Source organism: Solanum dulcamara, chromosome 9 (assembly GCF_947179165.1).
Source record: "Solanum dulcamara chromosome 9, daSolDulc1.2, whole genome shotgun sequence".
NCBI classification, from domain to species: domain Eukaryota; kingdom Viridiplantae; phylum Streptophyta; class Magnoliopsida; order Solanales; family Solanaceae; genus Solanum; species Solanum dulcamara.
Genome location: NC_077245.1, coordinates 76,302,598 through 76,318,827, shown reverse-complemented (window position 1 = coordinate 76,318,827; position 16,230 = coordinate 76,302,598). Strand labels below are relative to the sequence as shown.

The 16,230-nt window shown below is 28.8% G+C and overlaps 2 protein-coding genes across 6 annotated transcripts; both read right to left on the bottom strand.

The window, feature by feature from the left end:
- Nucleotides 1–935: 935 nt before the first annotated feature.
- Nucleotides 936–1,924, bottom strand: LOC129903050 (protein BIC2-like). The gene has a single exon (XM_055978529.1). It carries the CDS (start codon nt 1,658–1,660, stop codon nt 1,157–1,159), a length of 504 nt encoding a protein of 167 aa, XP_055834504.1. The 5' UTR covers nt 1,661–1,924; the 3' UTR covers nt 936–1,156.
- A 2,972-nt stretch (nt 1,925–4,896) lies between these two features.
- Nucleotides 4,897–15,561, bottom strand: LOC129904645 (transcription factor TGA9-like). Of its 5 annotated transcripts, none has more exons than XM_055980218.1 (13): nt 15,409–15,561; nt 14,724–14,857; nt 14,524–14,621; nt 13,729–13,814; nt 13,038–13,241; nt 11,660–11,704; nt 11,456–11,515; nt 11,148–11,225; nt 10,699–10,741; nt 9,538–9,809; nt 8,582–8,803; nt 5,744–5,886; nt 4,897–5,067 (listed from the first exon to the last, which is right to left on the bottom strand). In XM_055980218.1, the coding sequence occupies exons 2-13, from the start codon at nt 14,816–14,818 to the stop codon at nt 4,980–4,982; spliced, it is 1,434 nt and encodes a 477-aa protein (XP_055836193.1). In that variant the 5' UTR covers nt 14,819–14,857; nt 15,409–15,561; the 3' UTR covers nt 4,897–4,979. The 5 variants fall into 5 exon arrangements, with proteins under 5 accessions (XP_055836193.1, XP_055836194.1, XP_055836195.1 ...); XM_055980219.1 differs by having other exon boundaries at nt 14,524–14,618; XM_055980220.1 differs by having other exon boundaries at nt 14,742–14,857.
- Between the last annotated feature and the right edge of the window lie 669 nt (nt 15,562–16,230).

The window sequence follows — 16,230 nt, the reverse complement described above, 5'->3', positions numbered from 1 at the left end:
ATAGAACAAAAGATGGTTGTGGGGTGTTAAGTATTTCTTCATATTTAATTAAAAATCTTAAATTTGAATGCAGAAAATGAAGTATCTTTGGTAAGAAACGCTAGCTTTACCTTTCAAAGTGTGACTTCATGGCACAAATCAAATTAGTTAGGTGCCTCAAATTGGGGGAGGGGAGTGATACTTGTTGATACCGGATTGAAGGGTAATGCACCCTTCAAAATAACACTCGATCGAAAGATAAAAAGAAAATCTACTAAAGGAAAAATGATCGAGAGTGATTAATAGCGAATATCGAGCGGAAACAAAAAAAAAGACAATATATTACACGCCTAACCTTTCTCAAATCTTATATTATACACTCCAATATGGGACAGAAAAATGAATACATAAATTAGGAAGTTTAGTAATAAATTGATTACTAAATTCTGGTCTGTTTATTGGAAATTGAGGCATGATTGATACAAATTCTCCAACATTTAAACAATAAACTTCAACAACAAAAAAATAATTCAAACTAAGAGCCCGTTTGGATGAGTTTATAAGTTGGTCAAATCAACTTATAAGCCATTTTTAGCTTATTGTAGTGTTTGACTATCAACTTAAAATGTTAAATTTAAGTCATAAAGTTCTTAAAGTCACCCAAAAATGAAAAGTTGAAAATTCTAACATTTTTTTTTGGAGGGCTTAAAGCCATTTTCTTTGACAATGGAAATTACTTTTATATCCCTTATATTTTATTTTAATTCCTAAAGTACCCTTTTTAGCCCTAAAATTCACATTTGCCAAACACATCAACAACTTATTTTCAGCATAAGTACTTTTATTCAAACACTCAACTGCTTATTTATAAAAATAATTTTCAGCACTTGAAAGTTCTAAAAGCACTTCATACATAAAAATTACTTTTTTTAAGCCCATCCAAACGGGCTCTAAGATTTAAAAGCTCCTAGACAAGCATTTATTCTTGAAATATCCTAATTTATGACCTTACTAACTCAATATCAATATTCTCATCCTACACTTCATGATCTTGGCTAATTAAGCCACATCAAGCCATTTATTTTGTTGTCACTGAGTATTCTTGAAGTTGAAGTTGAATGTGCTCATCTTCCCAGAGACATCTTTATTCTTCCTAACTATATATGATCTTCCATGACTATCTACTTGTGATTTCGAGCATTCTTGAAGTTGAACCTGAACGTGCTCGTTTTCCTTGAGACATCAAGGCTTCACGAGCTGATTTTAGTTCCTTGGGAGCTAGCATTTTATCAAAGGAAGAACAATCCATCCATTCCCTCAAAGAACCCTCATTCCCCCATTTCTCTGGCACACAAACCCTACCTCCAACTTCTCTCCAATGCCTCTTCAACTTCTCACGCCCCGATAACCCTAATTTCTCCGTTACAATGGAAAAATCGCCTGTTTTATCTCCATCTTCCACCATTGACAACGATTCAAAGTTCTTGATAGAATCTTGATCTTGATACTCACCTTGTTTATAACCATGAGAGAGTTTTTGATTTTCCTTCTTCGTGGAGTCGAAAAAATCACCTATTTTTTCTCCATAATCCACCATTGGCAAAGATCCAAAGTTGTTCTTGATAGAATCTTGAAATGGATATTCAACTTGCTTAAGAGAGATTTCTTGATTTTCTTTCATAACAATTGTTGAATTTATAAAAAAATTAAATGAAAAGTGACATTTTGTGACCAATGAGTGGTGTAATGTTATACACGTCTAACACTTTCAATTTTTTTGACACTTCCTTAATTGTTCTTACATGAATTTGTGGTCTTGTGGGGTTTCTATGTTTGGCCTTTTTGTAGGGTTCACTTATTTCCTAGCTAGAGTTCTTGTGGTTGAACTATATATAACGTGTTCTTTTTTTTCATGTTAGATATACAGACACATAATGATAAACAAAAATGTTAAATAAAAGTATACGTGGACATCTTATTTAAGAAAAAAAAATGTTAGATATCGTTAAATTTTAGTTGCGTAGTTTCTTATTTTTTTTATTATCAATTTCACTTGATTGCTTTTTTTTTTTCCTTACTTTTTTTCATTTAATTGTTATTTCCTTATTTCTATTCTTGAGCCATATAATGTAACACTACACATTTGCATTTCCCTATATTTACTTGTGATACTTTGTGTAGTTAGTGATCAAATAATTCGTCAATTTCTTTAGCCTATGGTAGTCCTCAAATTTAAAGACAATATTTTCTCATATTTTATTTTCCATTTTTTCTTAGAGATCTTGTCCTTTCAGTTCCAAAGTAATTTCACATAATCACAAAAAGCAAATACTACGTATCACAAGGAGGCATCACTGGTTCTTTATTTTTTGGATAGGTGGAGGTAACATATGTTGTGACTATCTATATTGATTAGCACCGCATATATTACCCGCTTATTTTTATAAAAAAACTAAATGCTTATTAGTCAATTTCAAAAAATTGATAAATTTTTAATTAGAATTTTATTCCGATCTCGATAATATTATTAAGACTAGAGGGAGTTGAAGGTTATTTTTGCATTCATTAGTGTGTACAAATTTTGGGCCGGGCTGCCAAGTTGGACATTACCATTTGTCTTTTGGTATTTGAAATAAAACGATCCAACTAGTTTAGTTGGCCTTAATTTAGCCCAAGTAGCAATCAAGAGGGGCGGGGTGGGGCGGTAAATGGAGTTGTCTTTAATAGAAATGCTTATTTTTCAATTGAAATTTTTTGGCATGAACGAATTAATCGGGTTCAAAAATTGATATCAGATATCAAATGGAAAATAAATAAATACATATTTTCTTTCATTATTGGATTATTCTTATGTTGAAAACATAAATAAGTAAATTAAAGTATGCTCAACAACTTATAATCACACGATTCAACTTAAAGCAGACAAAGATTCTAAATTTGAGCCTCACCTAAGGGCACAAGACTCATGAAATGGGTTCATCTGAACCTCTTTCGCTATAAATTATAAATTACATTGTACATATAAAATTAAAATTTTATTTTATATATTGAAGAGCCAACAAAATAGTTCTCTCTCTCTAACCTCTCTATTATAATATGGAACAATGATAACCTCTTCATGCACACCAAGAGGGAAAAGCCAATTACATTATATCAACTACTCTCTTGCACTTAGCTTTACATATATCTTTCATTTGCAAAAAGACAATTAATGCAAATCTAACTTGTCTTCATGTTTCTAAACTTGTCCTTTGTATTTTTATTTTTTAAAATAATCTCCTAAATAACTTCACATAATTAAAAAGAAAAAAGAAAGAGCATTTAATCAACCTATCTTTAATTTGTCTTCATTCTTTTATCAACCCACACCCCCAAAACAACCCACACCCTTCGTCTCCTATTGTCTTTCTTTCCCAATAAAGAAGGTCCTCAAAAATATAACATTCTCAACATATTTCTATAATGTTGAAATATTTTAAAAATACTATTAGGTGTATGACGAGTTTATTGAGTTAAAATAATTTAAAAATACTTTAACTATAGCAAGATATTGTTTGCTTTGAGTCGAGCTCGTACGATTTTTATTTAAAATATTACTATACTTTTTATGTAAAAATTTTTTGGCATAAGATAAATGTTTCATTTAATTTGGGTTCAGCTTGCATTTATGCGTTTCAACTTCGGGTGTGCATAAGTAGGCACCTAAACTTGTATAAAGTCGAAAAAGTAAACATATGTGTCCTATGTGACATCATACGTGGCTAATTTGCATCCTACGTGGTGTCCTATGTGATTATGCGATGTAGGACTCGTGTGTCTACTTGTTCAATTTTATACAAGTTTAAGTACCTATTTGTGCACATCCAAAGTTGGAGGATATAAATATCGTCTGAGACCAAATTAAAAGGTATGTTTATGTATTATGCGTTTTTTATTTTATTTTTTATCTTCACGGAAGCTGAAGTGCACCGGACTGCCCTTTTTATCAATATTAGATTTTATCTGCATACCGGTACCCTTTTTCTTGCTACTGGTTTATTCCTGTCCCACTTATGCTTTCCTCACTCCCCGGCTTCTCTCCACACTGGTAACCAAACTGACCCGCGGAATCTTTCCTCAGAATGGATGATGAATGGAAGCGAGATTGGATTGACGTATAGAAACTTGCCTTCCTACACGCATGCGTCCGCCAGAATGCCTCCTTGGTTCGGGACAAAGCCAAGCCGATACATACGATAGGCGAATAGGGCTTATGGATCATCAACACACCGGCTAAGAAAAAGTACGTAAGGGATACGCCTTCCAATTCTCATGTCTTAAGCACGAGAGATTTCTTCCGTTTCATCGATTTTGTCTGGATCCCACCTTTCTTCCGAAAAAAGGTTCTTTCCGTTCCTTCTCTTTCGGAGTGGAACACTCCTCTTTGTTATGTTCCTTTCTAAGAAAAGCTTGGTACGTGTTCTGAGCGAGCCTTCACGAACATCTCACCCTCAAATAAGTTTCACATGACACATCAGCTCATAAGCTAAACTTATCGGGAGATAACATTCTGTCACCTATGCATCTCTAAAACTATAGGTAAAGATAATGAATCAGGCCGTAGACAGAAAAACCTTTAAGTCGAGCTCTACATCATCACTCAATCCACTATCTTCATATTTGTTTTTGTCGAATCATTGGATTTTATACTCTTATAAGGATTAATCTACACCTTATATGTGCTTCCTTTTCTTTTCATCTATTAATGTAGGATTTTCTTCGCCAACCCAATAAAATCCTTATAAAGGTATGCAACATTTGGAAGATACTACAAAAACAATAAATTTCTTGAAGAGTCTGAGCAATTTATCATATCTAATATTTTTTGTTGTTGCTATTTTATACGTTATTTAACTACCCTAATGACAAATCTCCCCGTGCACAATAAAATTGATTTATCCATTTACAAGATAAGAGTAATATTGATTAATATTAGAGATATCAAGAATGAATTTTGATCATCACATATTTGAGAAATGGTGTTGTGATGCTTGTATCATTTGCAACTCTGTTGATGTTTGACAAGAGTTGTCATCTGCCATCATGGTCCTAAAAAACATAAAAAATGGTTAAAACTCATATATAACTATAAATATATAATCACGTTTTATAGCCAGATAAATATTATGACATATTATTTATAATTAATTGCAAATTGTAAAGGATTTTTTTTCTTTTTTAAATTTTATTTTCAATCAAATAGATTCACATAACTTGAAATGAGAAGGCCAATATATTTTAAAAAGCTTTATTTTCTTTTTCTCATTTTCATGCTAGTTAGTGAACTTAGATAAGTAATATTAATATGTTTTTTATTCTATTATGAATTAAAGAAGTTGCGTAAAATAATAAATATTTCTTCATTTTTAATAATTAAAAATTTCAGATTGAAGCCCAGGGAGTCAAGCTACTCTAGGTAGGAAGTGGTTTACTTTTAAAATGAGACATCTCAAACTAAATTTCGATTAGTCGGCTCGAAGCAAAACCACATACTAAATATTAAGATCTCAAATTCAAACGGTAAGAGTCGAGCCATTTTTGATAGAAAACCTTTACCTCCAAAGTGAAACTCTTTAAAAATTCCGATTAATCAGGCCTCAAGGTGAAATCGAACACCGAATGTTAAAGTCTTAGGCTTGAGCCTTGAAAATGAAGCTTCTTCTAAATAAAAAATATTTTACTCCCTAAATCTTTTTCGATATGAATCTAAATTAATCGAGCTTACTCTCTGGGACGTGATGCCCATAGGGAACTTAAGGCTCTTAATCGACCATAATATTCTCCAATCATCATGAAACACCTTGCTGCTTGTCTAATTGTCAATATTCGGTGCAATTGGTGTAGTGTTTGTTGCCTCAAATTATCAGCCTGCAAATTAAAATTCACAATTTTTTTTAGAAACAAACCTATTGAACAAAATTTAAAATTCCATAATAATGACGATGAAATTTCATGATAATATCATGGAGTTTAAATTTCATATCAATAAAATTACTATTTGTGACATATATATATAAATTATTTTTTAGTAAAAACATCTTAATCAAATTTAAAGAATTAGTTGAAGATGGACCACTAAATGCTATACAAGGTGGGCCTAAATGTTTAAATAAAATTTTCAACATAGTTGAAGTTTTGGAACCTTCTCAAGTTGTCTGTCTATAAGATATTTGGATTATTCCGATTATTTGGTTAGAGGATATAATATTTTCTTTCAATGGTTTGGACTAATATGTTAAAGTGATGATATTTAATTTTGTTGATAGCTCTTGCAAAGACATTTATTCGAACAGGCATCATTTTCAGATAGGAACATATATCCAATTAAAATTTATAATATATTAAATAGAATAATAATAACTATGAAAAACCAAGCATTTTATTTTGTCAAAATGTAAAGTGGACCTAGAGAAAAATAATAATAATATTAATAATGTAATTTAAAAACTATACCATACTCTTCCATTATTTGCTCACTATGTTTTAAAAAATGAATTTGAGTCAATTAATGGTTGATAAAAGTATTGCCTTTGTCTCAAATTATCTGTCGTATTCGAGATTCACATATAATTTTTTAATCATATTAACATAAAGATTAGTGAAATTGACTCTCGAGTAATTCATGAAATGAAGAACTAGCCATTTTTATTTTTTTAAAATAAACTAAAACCTTTTTGGTGCATTTTATGAATGAGAAGTCACACTTAGGGGTATTCTCTTTAAATTATATGAAAAAACACAAGTAATAACAAATAACAAAGCCATAATCTAAGGGAAAAGCATCTTTAAATGCATTAAATTACCAATTATTGCTATAGTGGGGACCTATGTATGAGGAATTTAATTAGTGGAACAATGAAATAGATTTTATACCAAGTAAAGGTCATTTTCAAAAGGATTTGTCAAATATGTTTTTGAAAACGATTTCAAAGTCTATCAAAAACAATCTCTATCTTATATAAGAACGGGACATGTGCTATATTATAGCATGTTATCATTTTTAATAGGTTATCAGTTCTAATAATTGTTAGAAAAATTTGTCCATAATTATATTATATATGATCAGATTGTATAAATAATTTTTATATCGTTAGTGCATAATTATTGCTCCAAGAAGGATTCCTCTATTTTCTAGTAGGTAAAAAGGTAGTCCAACAAAGAGAAAAATGTCCCTACGTACAAATAATATACATATATATAATTTTTTTTTCTTATCCTTAATTTATTTCAATTATAGATGCATGATTAAAAAGGGTAGTTTAGATTCTCCTTTTTCCAAATAAAATCCCATATCTTAAGGGTAAAAAAATCACTCAAATGGTCAATTATTTATCAAGGTTTAAAAAGTGAGAAAAGCTATGACATAACAACCTACAAAGTACTTTTGGAATCTTTAGCCATAGCATGAAAGAAGTAAAGTGCAAAGATTTTTAAGTGATGATATCTATAACAAAAAGATTAAAAGAGATAAAATGTCTTGCTACAATCAAGGGTCTGATTTAGTCCTTAATGAAGTGAATGAAGAGTCGTGAGATCTTAAGTTCCAAAACTCAACGGATGCAAAAACACAATGTGGTTTCATCCTTTTAAGCCTTGATGGAAAAAATATCCGATATATGTACTGGTGAGAGATAATAGCTAGAAAGACATGCCCCATAAAATTAGTCAAGATGTGCGCAATATCACACATATATCACAGTTATAAAAAAAGTTCTTAGTAATGTAATCAAAGGTCTGTTGAAAATAATCTTTTTATATCTTCATAAAATAGGATAAAGTCTGCATACATACTAATCTCACTAAACCCTATTTTTGAAATTACGATGAATATGTTGTTGTTATTTTCTCTCCACAATGAAAAAAATCATGCCCCCCCCCCCCCAATCAGGTCCAAAATTTCCTCAATGACAAAGGACATTGGCATAACATGTCTAAGTTATTAAGTTTAGACATTCTAGTGGGAGACAAAGGTGATAAAAAGAGTCAAAAGCCTAGGTTTCTATAAGAAAATTGCATTTCATCAGTTCAGGTAGATAGTTATTATTTCATCAAAAAAGTCTATACCTAAAATAACCACTTGCTTTATACAAAAGACTACAACAAGTCTATATCACTAAATAACGAGTCCGTTTATGGAAATCTTCACTTAAATACTAGACTTTTATAAGTCAAAATTCAAATTTGTTATGTGCGTCTAATCAACACATCACATGTAGCACTCTCCAATTAATGTCTTAGGGACAAGTTTACATTTTGACTAATTCAAATTCAAAATAAAATTCATAAATAGCCACTTTTAAGCCCTTATGATTAAAAAATAGTCATCACCGTGAGAATCTAAATTTCACACATAACTTCATGACATTATCATGAAGTTTTATTTGTGGAACTTTAATCATGACAATGACTATTTTTCAACTACTGGGCTGAATAGTGGTTGTATCCGCCACTATTACCATCCCAACTCGACTTTTGTAAGGCCTATTAAATGTAAAGCGCTCTTTTTAAGAAATTATTTTATTTTTAAGCTCAAACTCGAAATCTATGATTAAGGAAATTTTACCTGACGAACGAAGTTTTCGAGATTTGCAAGTTTGCCCAGTGCAACAGCCATATGATGCATGCCATCATTGACAGAACCAGTGGCTATAGTTTCAATTAAAGATTGTTGTAATTGTTCTAAGCCCTGTGAAAGTGCTGCTTCTGCCTGTTGTGATGATTGTTGGAGACTGTAAATTCCAACAACTTGTTGTTGTGTTAAAGGGTCCAATCGTGCAATTAACATCTGAGATAATCAATATATACTGTCAGTATAAAAAAAAAATTGTACTATCAAATCAATGACGGAGCTAAAAGCCCTATATCATTTGGACCCTACAAAATACTGTCATATCCGTGCCAGATTCTCAAAAACCTAGTTTTTAAAGGATTCGATACACATCGAATGATATTTTCAAAGAGTTTGAGCAATATATGTATAGTTAGTTATTATTTTCACTAGGTTACTAAATAATATTTGTCATAAAAATTTATCTATATATAATTTTATCTTACAAGTGATCTAATTGTATAATATATTATTTATATTGTTAATACATAAAACTTTAACATGCTGCTTGTTATAACATGTAACAAGGGATAGTAAAATTAGCTTATGAAAATATGATCCGCTCAATTAGTTCAAGTTTGGACTAATCATTGATCCGCCCATTTATTAGTTCAATCAACTCATTTCAGCCCCATAAAAAGTTGGTTTGCTAGGTAGGATAACCCATGAGAAATTTTGCTAAAGTATTTTACATTTTTTAAAATTATATAGTCATAATAAATAGTTTTATTAGGCATCAAAAATTATTAAAAAACAAATAAAAAGATTAAAACTTAGTAAGAATTTCACGAATTGGATTAGAACCACATGCTTTTTAACTCATTTCATTCTAAGCAAGTTGATCCGACACGCTTACTTGATATCCCTAATAACGAATTAAAATATACTGATAGCGTTAAAAAAATATTTACCTTGATGAGGTCAGAGGGCCTAAAACCGCCGAGCCAAAGAAAGCAGCGCTCGACGGGAGATGCCCAAATACCAGTGAGGAGGTGCAAGACATCAGATTGTGCAGCAACTCCTTTGAGTAAGAAAATGTGATCATAATGAGCAATATAAGCATCAACAATTATTCTAAGATCACCATCGCCTAAATGTGCTTGCAATGCTGTACGTAGCTCACATATTTGTCTTTGATCATCATCCAACCATCTTGAATATTCCATGTCAAACATTGCTGCACCTGATATATCGTCAAAAATTTCGTTAAGAGTATTCAAGAGTTAATAAATTTACGACAATAATATTTCACAAGTGAAGTCTGAAAAAGATAGAGTGTATGCATACCTTATACTCTAACTTTGTGAGACAATTTTTATTTACTACATATTATTGAGGAGCCTATATTGCTTAGATTCTTCAAAAGTGTCATTATATGTATGTTAGATTCTCGAAAAATATAGTGTATTTGAATGATTCGGCACGGATGCAACAACATTTTTCGTTAAGGATGTTCACGATTTAATATATATTTATAATAATAGTCATATATATATATATTTAGTCTACAAATGGTACTTTTTTTTCTTTAGTCCAAATTCAGAAACCAAGAATTACACAAGCTTTGAACTGGAAAAAATGGCTCCATTTGACTGAAACTTACAGCTCTGAAAATTCAGATATTTGGTGCTGCCTATTTTGTCAAAACTCTAAATAAACTATTATATTTGTTTATTATTTATTTTTTCTTTTATTTAGTTTAGATGTCACAATCAATATTGACTAATTTCATGTAATTATTTTCTTGTCGACAACAAAATCTGAAGTCACTATTTTTTGAATGAGCACAAAATAGGCCTCGATCTAATATAATAGCTATATATGAGATACAAACTGCATTAGACAAGCCTCCAGCAACAAGCTTGACTAAGAATTTCATCTCTTTAATTATTTTATAACACTAATATTAATACAATATCTACCTTATACACACTACCACATAATATAGAATATATAAGAATTCGTATAGTAATAGCTATCCATTTAACTGCTTAATTTGTATAATTTATGTATATTTTACTATTGATTTTATTATAATGTAATTTTTTTTTAAAAAAAGGTTTGAACTTTACCAGAGCTGATGTTGGGACCAGCAGCACCTCCCATGAAAAGCCCCTAGTTAATATAAATAAAAAACAATATTAAGTAAAATCAGCTTTTATCAAAAAAACATGTTCGATATGATAAAAGTCATTTTTATAAAAATAAAATAAATTCCCTATCTAGTTATTAAATATTACATAGAAAATATCTTTTTCATAAAATAAAAAAATCTTGAAAAATAGTATTTTTCACCATCATCAATTTTGTGTGGAAGTCTCAAAAATTCAAAAATTGGTTTGAATCAGTTTTTGGATATTTGAAAATATTTGAAGATTAATATTTCAAAATCTGATAAAATTTTATTGATCACATAAATTTTGAATATAAATCTTTAAAATTTAATTCAAAAGTTATGATCAAACGCTAATTTAGTATTACAATAAACATTAAATTGAGTAATTTCCAAAGATAATCAAACCTGAGACCTAGCCCTTTGAAGTTCTTGTTCTAGTTGAGCTAGTCTTATCCTACTTGTTTCTAGCTGTTGTACATAAGCCTGCAAAAATTCAAATTATACCGTCAAAATTTTCTATAATAATATTTTACTATAACTATTAAAATTTTGTTGTAAATTGATTTTTATGTTCTATTATACGTTCTTTATAGCACAATTTTTCCAATATAGTTAAATAAAATTTCCAACAAATGATGTTATAATTTATTTATTTTTGACCTAAAGCTTCAATTTTATTTTATTAATAATGGGAAGGAAAAGTGTTATTTTACCTTTTTTCTTAATCTGCTTTTCCTTGCTGCTTCTCTATTTTGAGCTAAACGTCTCAAAGTCTGCAGTGACCAAATTAACCAAAAATATATATATTTTTTTCAAAAATTTAATTAAAAATTTACTAAAAACATGCTGTAAAATAATATAATAGTAATAAATAATACTTAATAACATAATAAAGATATAATGGTAAGTGGCACCACCTTAGCATCAGTCACCCTATCTGAAGTTGAACCAGCACCCTTTCTCTGCAAAATAAAATAAAAAATTACAATGTAAATTATATTCAAACATTTATATCTTTAAAGTTTGAGTTTACATTTTTTTCTTTTCTTTTATATTTTAGAGGTATAACTTGTCAAAAATGACAGGATCTTATGGAAGACTTTTTGATTTTAACTAAAATCAAATTTGTAATTATTTAAACACGGTTCAGAGTTCAGAGTTTAGAATATAGTTCTTATTTCGATACTAACTTTTAAATCTCGTAATTTAAAATATGTATAATATGTTATTTTTTTGAATTTTGTGGTCTTACGTATGATATAAAAAGTGTTAAGAGTCGAAGAAAAAAGCATATTGAATTTGTTTTTGAAACAAATTTTAAAAAAATATGTAAAATACATTAATTGAATTAGAACAAATATTTAATACTCCATGTTCCAATTTTGCGTAATATTTTTCGCTTATCCAGAGTCAACTTAATTAATTCTTCAAATTAAATTTGATTAGATCAATAAAATATTTAAAATTTAAATTTAAAAATATTATTAAATTATCATTCTTTCCATATTAATATTATTATAAAAAAATAAAATATATTCAAAATTTACGTAATTTGAATTTCGAAAGCTAAAAAAAAAGTGTAAATTGAAACATAATATAATATAATATAATATATATAATATAATGTGATGATGTTAACATAAGCAAATCCATTATTCTTCTGAAATTGCTTTTCATACTTCCAAGAAAGATTAAAGGCCTAAAGGACAAGGAGTTAACTATAGTTCTTGGGATAGAAGAATATCATTTTATTTTGAAAAAAAGGTTAAAGAACAAATATTATATCTTTTTCCCGTCTCAATTTATTTATCTGATTTTAAATTGACACAAAATTTGAAAAAGTAAAAAAGATTTTTAAATTTCGTGGTCTTAAATTAAAAATATGTATAATATATCAAAATGTCTTTTTAATCTTGTGATCTTAAAACGATATGCAAAAAGTTAAAATTTAAAAATTATCGCAAAAGCTAATAAATATTTATTTTAGAAGTTTTGTTACATATTCGACAATAATTTTAAATAGTTTGAGCAACATATATATTGAATAGATGATAGACTCTCCAAAATATTATCGTAGATCTTCCAAAAATATATATCTTTTAGAGGAACTGCCGCATATGACAGTACTTTGAAAATGTCCGAGCAACATATATAAATGATATGTAGACCTTCCAAAAATACTGTCTAAAGTTGCATCGGATCTTTCCAAAAGTACATATTTTTTTTTAGAGGATTCATCACATATTCGATAATATTTTTGAATAGTTCGAGATAAATAGAAGGACAAAAAAAAACCTTTTCATAGTTGGATTTTGAAGGTGATTCAGTATGTAACACTCCTGTTCTTGGACTATCACTTGTCATTTCTTGAAATTGTTGTTGTTGTTGACTAATTGGAGATTCTAGTTCCAAATTTGCTTCACCTCTACTTGAAATCGTAGTGTTTAGTGCTGAATCTGAATCACTACTTTGTTCTCTTCCTCTTGATTTTGAGCTTCCCTATATGCAAATACTCGTTTAATCGTCAATTCAGACTATCACACATATAACGAGAATAGTAACATAGTAGTATAAGTGGAACAGAACTAGGATCGGACATCCAGATTCCGAGACCATACAAGCCTGTTACATTAAATGCACCAAAATCAAAGCAAGCTAACTAGCAACAGATAGACATTTAATTAGCTTAAAAACAAACTCATAATTAGAAATTAATCAGATTTGTTTCCTCAATAATTATCTTTAAAATATCATATTTCTCTCTTTAACGCTTTAAAATGAACTAGCATCCTTCTCTTCCAAGGTGGAAAAAAAGTAATTTAAATTAACTATTCTAAATTTTTGTAAGAGACTGTTTCCACAATTTATACTAATGACTTTCTGATCAAATAACAATAATTTTATTAGTTAAGTCGAGACGAATAAATGTTTAAAACTTATATAAATAATATAATAGTAGTATAAATAGGTAAGGGGGAAATAGTACTCTTTGGGTGTGATGGAATCTAGTTGGCCAAGAAGGGAACATTTCCAGAGTTGCTGCAGGTCTGTTTGTTGCTGCTCCATATAAAGCTGCACACATGTCACAAAAGTTAACAAAAAAATTCAAAACAAAAAAAGAACCAAACAAGTCTTAAAAAAACTTCTTCAGTTTTTTTAATTTTTTTTTATGGAGTCAGTAAATCATGCAAAAGAGTTCAAGTTTCCTTTTATTGAAACCTCATGCCAGTCAAGTATTTTCCCTATGAAATGATTGCTCTTTTGGAAATGGAAATAAGTCCCTCTATTTTGTTGACATTTTCAAACAAACAAAAAAAAGAGCATGGTCCCAACTAGGGGCAAAAAGGGAACATAAATCTAAAAATTACAATATATATCTTCGTCAATATAAAAAGTTGAGTAAAACAAGTTTATCCAAATTCCTTCGACAAAAAAGGTGCATATACTCCATAAGCATAGACGAAGTTAGGGGCAAAAGGGATTTATCTGAACCACTTCGACAGAATATATTGTATATATCCATGAACATTGACAAAATTAGAAGTAAAAAAAGTTCATCTAAATAAATTTAATAAAAAATTACACTATATATACCACGTGAACATAGACAAAGTTAGAGGCAAAAAAGAATTTATCCCAATTCTTTTTAGCGAAATATATTTAAATGCCATCGATTTCTCCTTACTGAAAATTCTGACTTATTCTCCGCCCATATTCTCTGCCCATGAGTTTGTTACACTTTACAAAAGTCAGAAAAAGAAGAGAAGAAAAAAGAGAATACATGATTTAATAGAATCATCATTGCTCATCTTAACTCCTTGTAGAACAATAGCTTCTTCCAATTCTCCAAAATCAAAAGCTGGTGGTTCTTGATTACTACTACAACACACAAAAAATATAATCTAAAAATTGGTGCAAATTATTTAAAATCCTCATAAATAAATTAAATAAATGAAAAAAATAAAAAGAATTTATATGTACTTTAATGTGGAATGATACATGAAGCTTGTGTTATATGACATGTTGTGATCAACTGACAAAGTACTACTTGTGTCTCCAATTCTTTGACTCTCCATGCAAATAACAATTAATTTTCAAACCATTCTTGATCTTCCCTGATTAAAAATGAAAAAAGAAAAAATCCATTATTATGAGAAAATAATCAATTCGTTATTTTGATTAACAGTAAAATTTATAAAAAGGAGGTAAAAAGCAAGTAATTAAGTTCGATCATGTTCATTTCCTTCTGCTGTTTTTCTGATCGATTTTAATTCACTTGTCTTTAATCTCTTTTCACAATTTTTACTGTTTAACCAAAATGACCATAAACACTAGCTTTGAGGAAGAAAATTGCAAGTGTGTTACCTTATTTAAGGATTTTCTTGGGAAAAAAAAAACTTTCTTTAAGAAACAAAGAGACAAAACTGGGAAGAAGCTAAAAATGATCAAATCTTTATTGTCAAAGCTTATACTATCTATGAAATAGAAGTTACCAACAAGAGGGTCCAAACTACTTTTTAAAAAAATACCTAATTTTTTTCAAGATTAGATTTTAGCTTTGAGGAAAAAAAAGTTAATTTCTCAGATGATCGAGAAAGTTATTTTCATTATTACGAGAAATCTAACCTGAAAAAAAATAGCAAGAAAACTACTCTACATGTTTTACCTCAGTTTAAGGATCTTGAAAAGAGCCAACTTTTCTTCAGAAGCAAAGAGATTAAAGAGTAGAAAGAAGCTAAAAAGATAAAATGTTTATTGTGAAAGCATGTATTATATATAGAGAGATAGCTCTTCTTCTATTTTTTATTATTATTTTATATATAAAAATAGAAGCACACCAATAAGAGGGTCCAAAATATTTGTGTTTTCCCCCCCACTGTATTATCTCTTGTTGTGGGCATGGCAAATACACTTTTTGATCTTACTTTCATAGGGGTCTTTATCTAAGAAAATTAGCTTTTAAAAAAAGATAATTCGATGTACAAAATATTTTGTGTTGATATATCCAAAAAAAAAGTTATATTTTACACAATTAGAAATATAATTAATAAGAAATTTATATTATAAAATATGATTTTTTTAAAATAAAAAACGCATGGCAAAAAATAAATTTTTGTTGAAATATGGAGAATAACAATTACATATTTTTCTTCTCACTAATTAAATTAAAATATATATGAAAATAGTTAATGAATATTTTTAAATGAAAATTTTTAATTAAAAAATAGTACTATAATTTTTTTTAGTAGTATCAAGAGGTGTGATATAAATAATGTAATCTAATAAAAACATTAATAGATGCTTTTACTATTCGAAGAAGAAAAACTGTCTAACGATTATTCTGTGTCTAGGGGTGTTGATTTTCAATTTTAATTTATGTGACGATATATGATATAAATTAAAATAAAAATAATTAATAATTTTATTTATATAATAATTAAAAATAAATTAAATAAAAATCATTTTGTACAAGAAAATGGATGTGGGT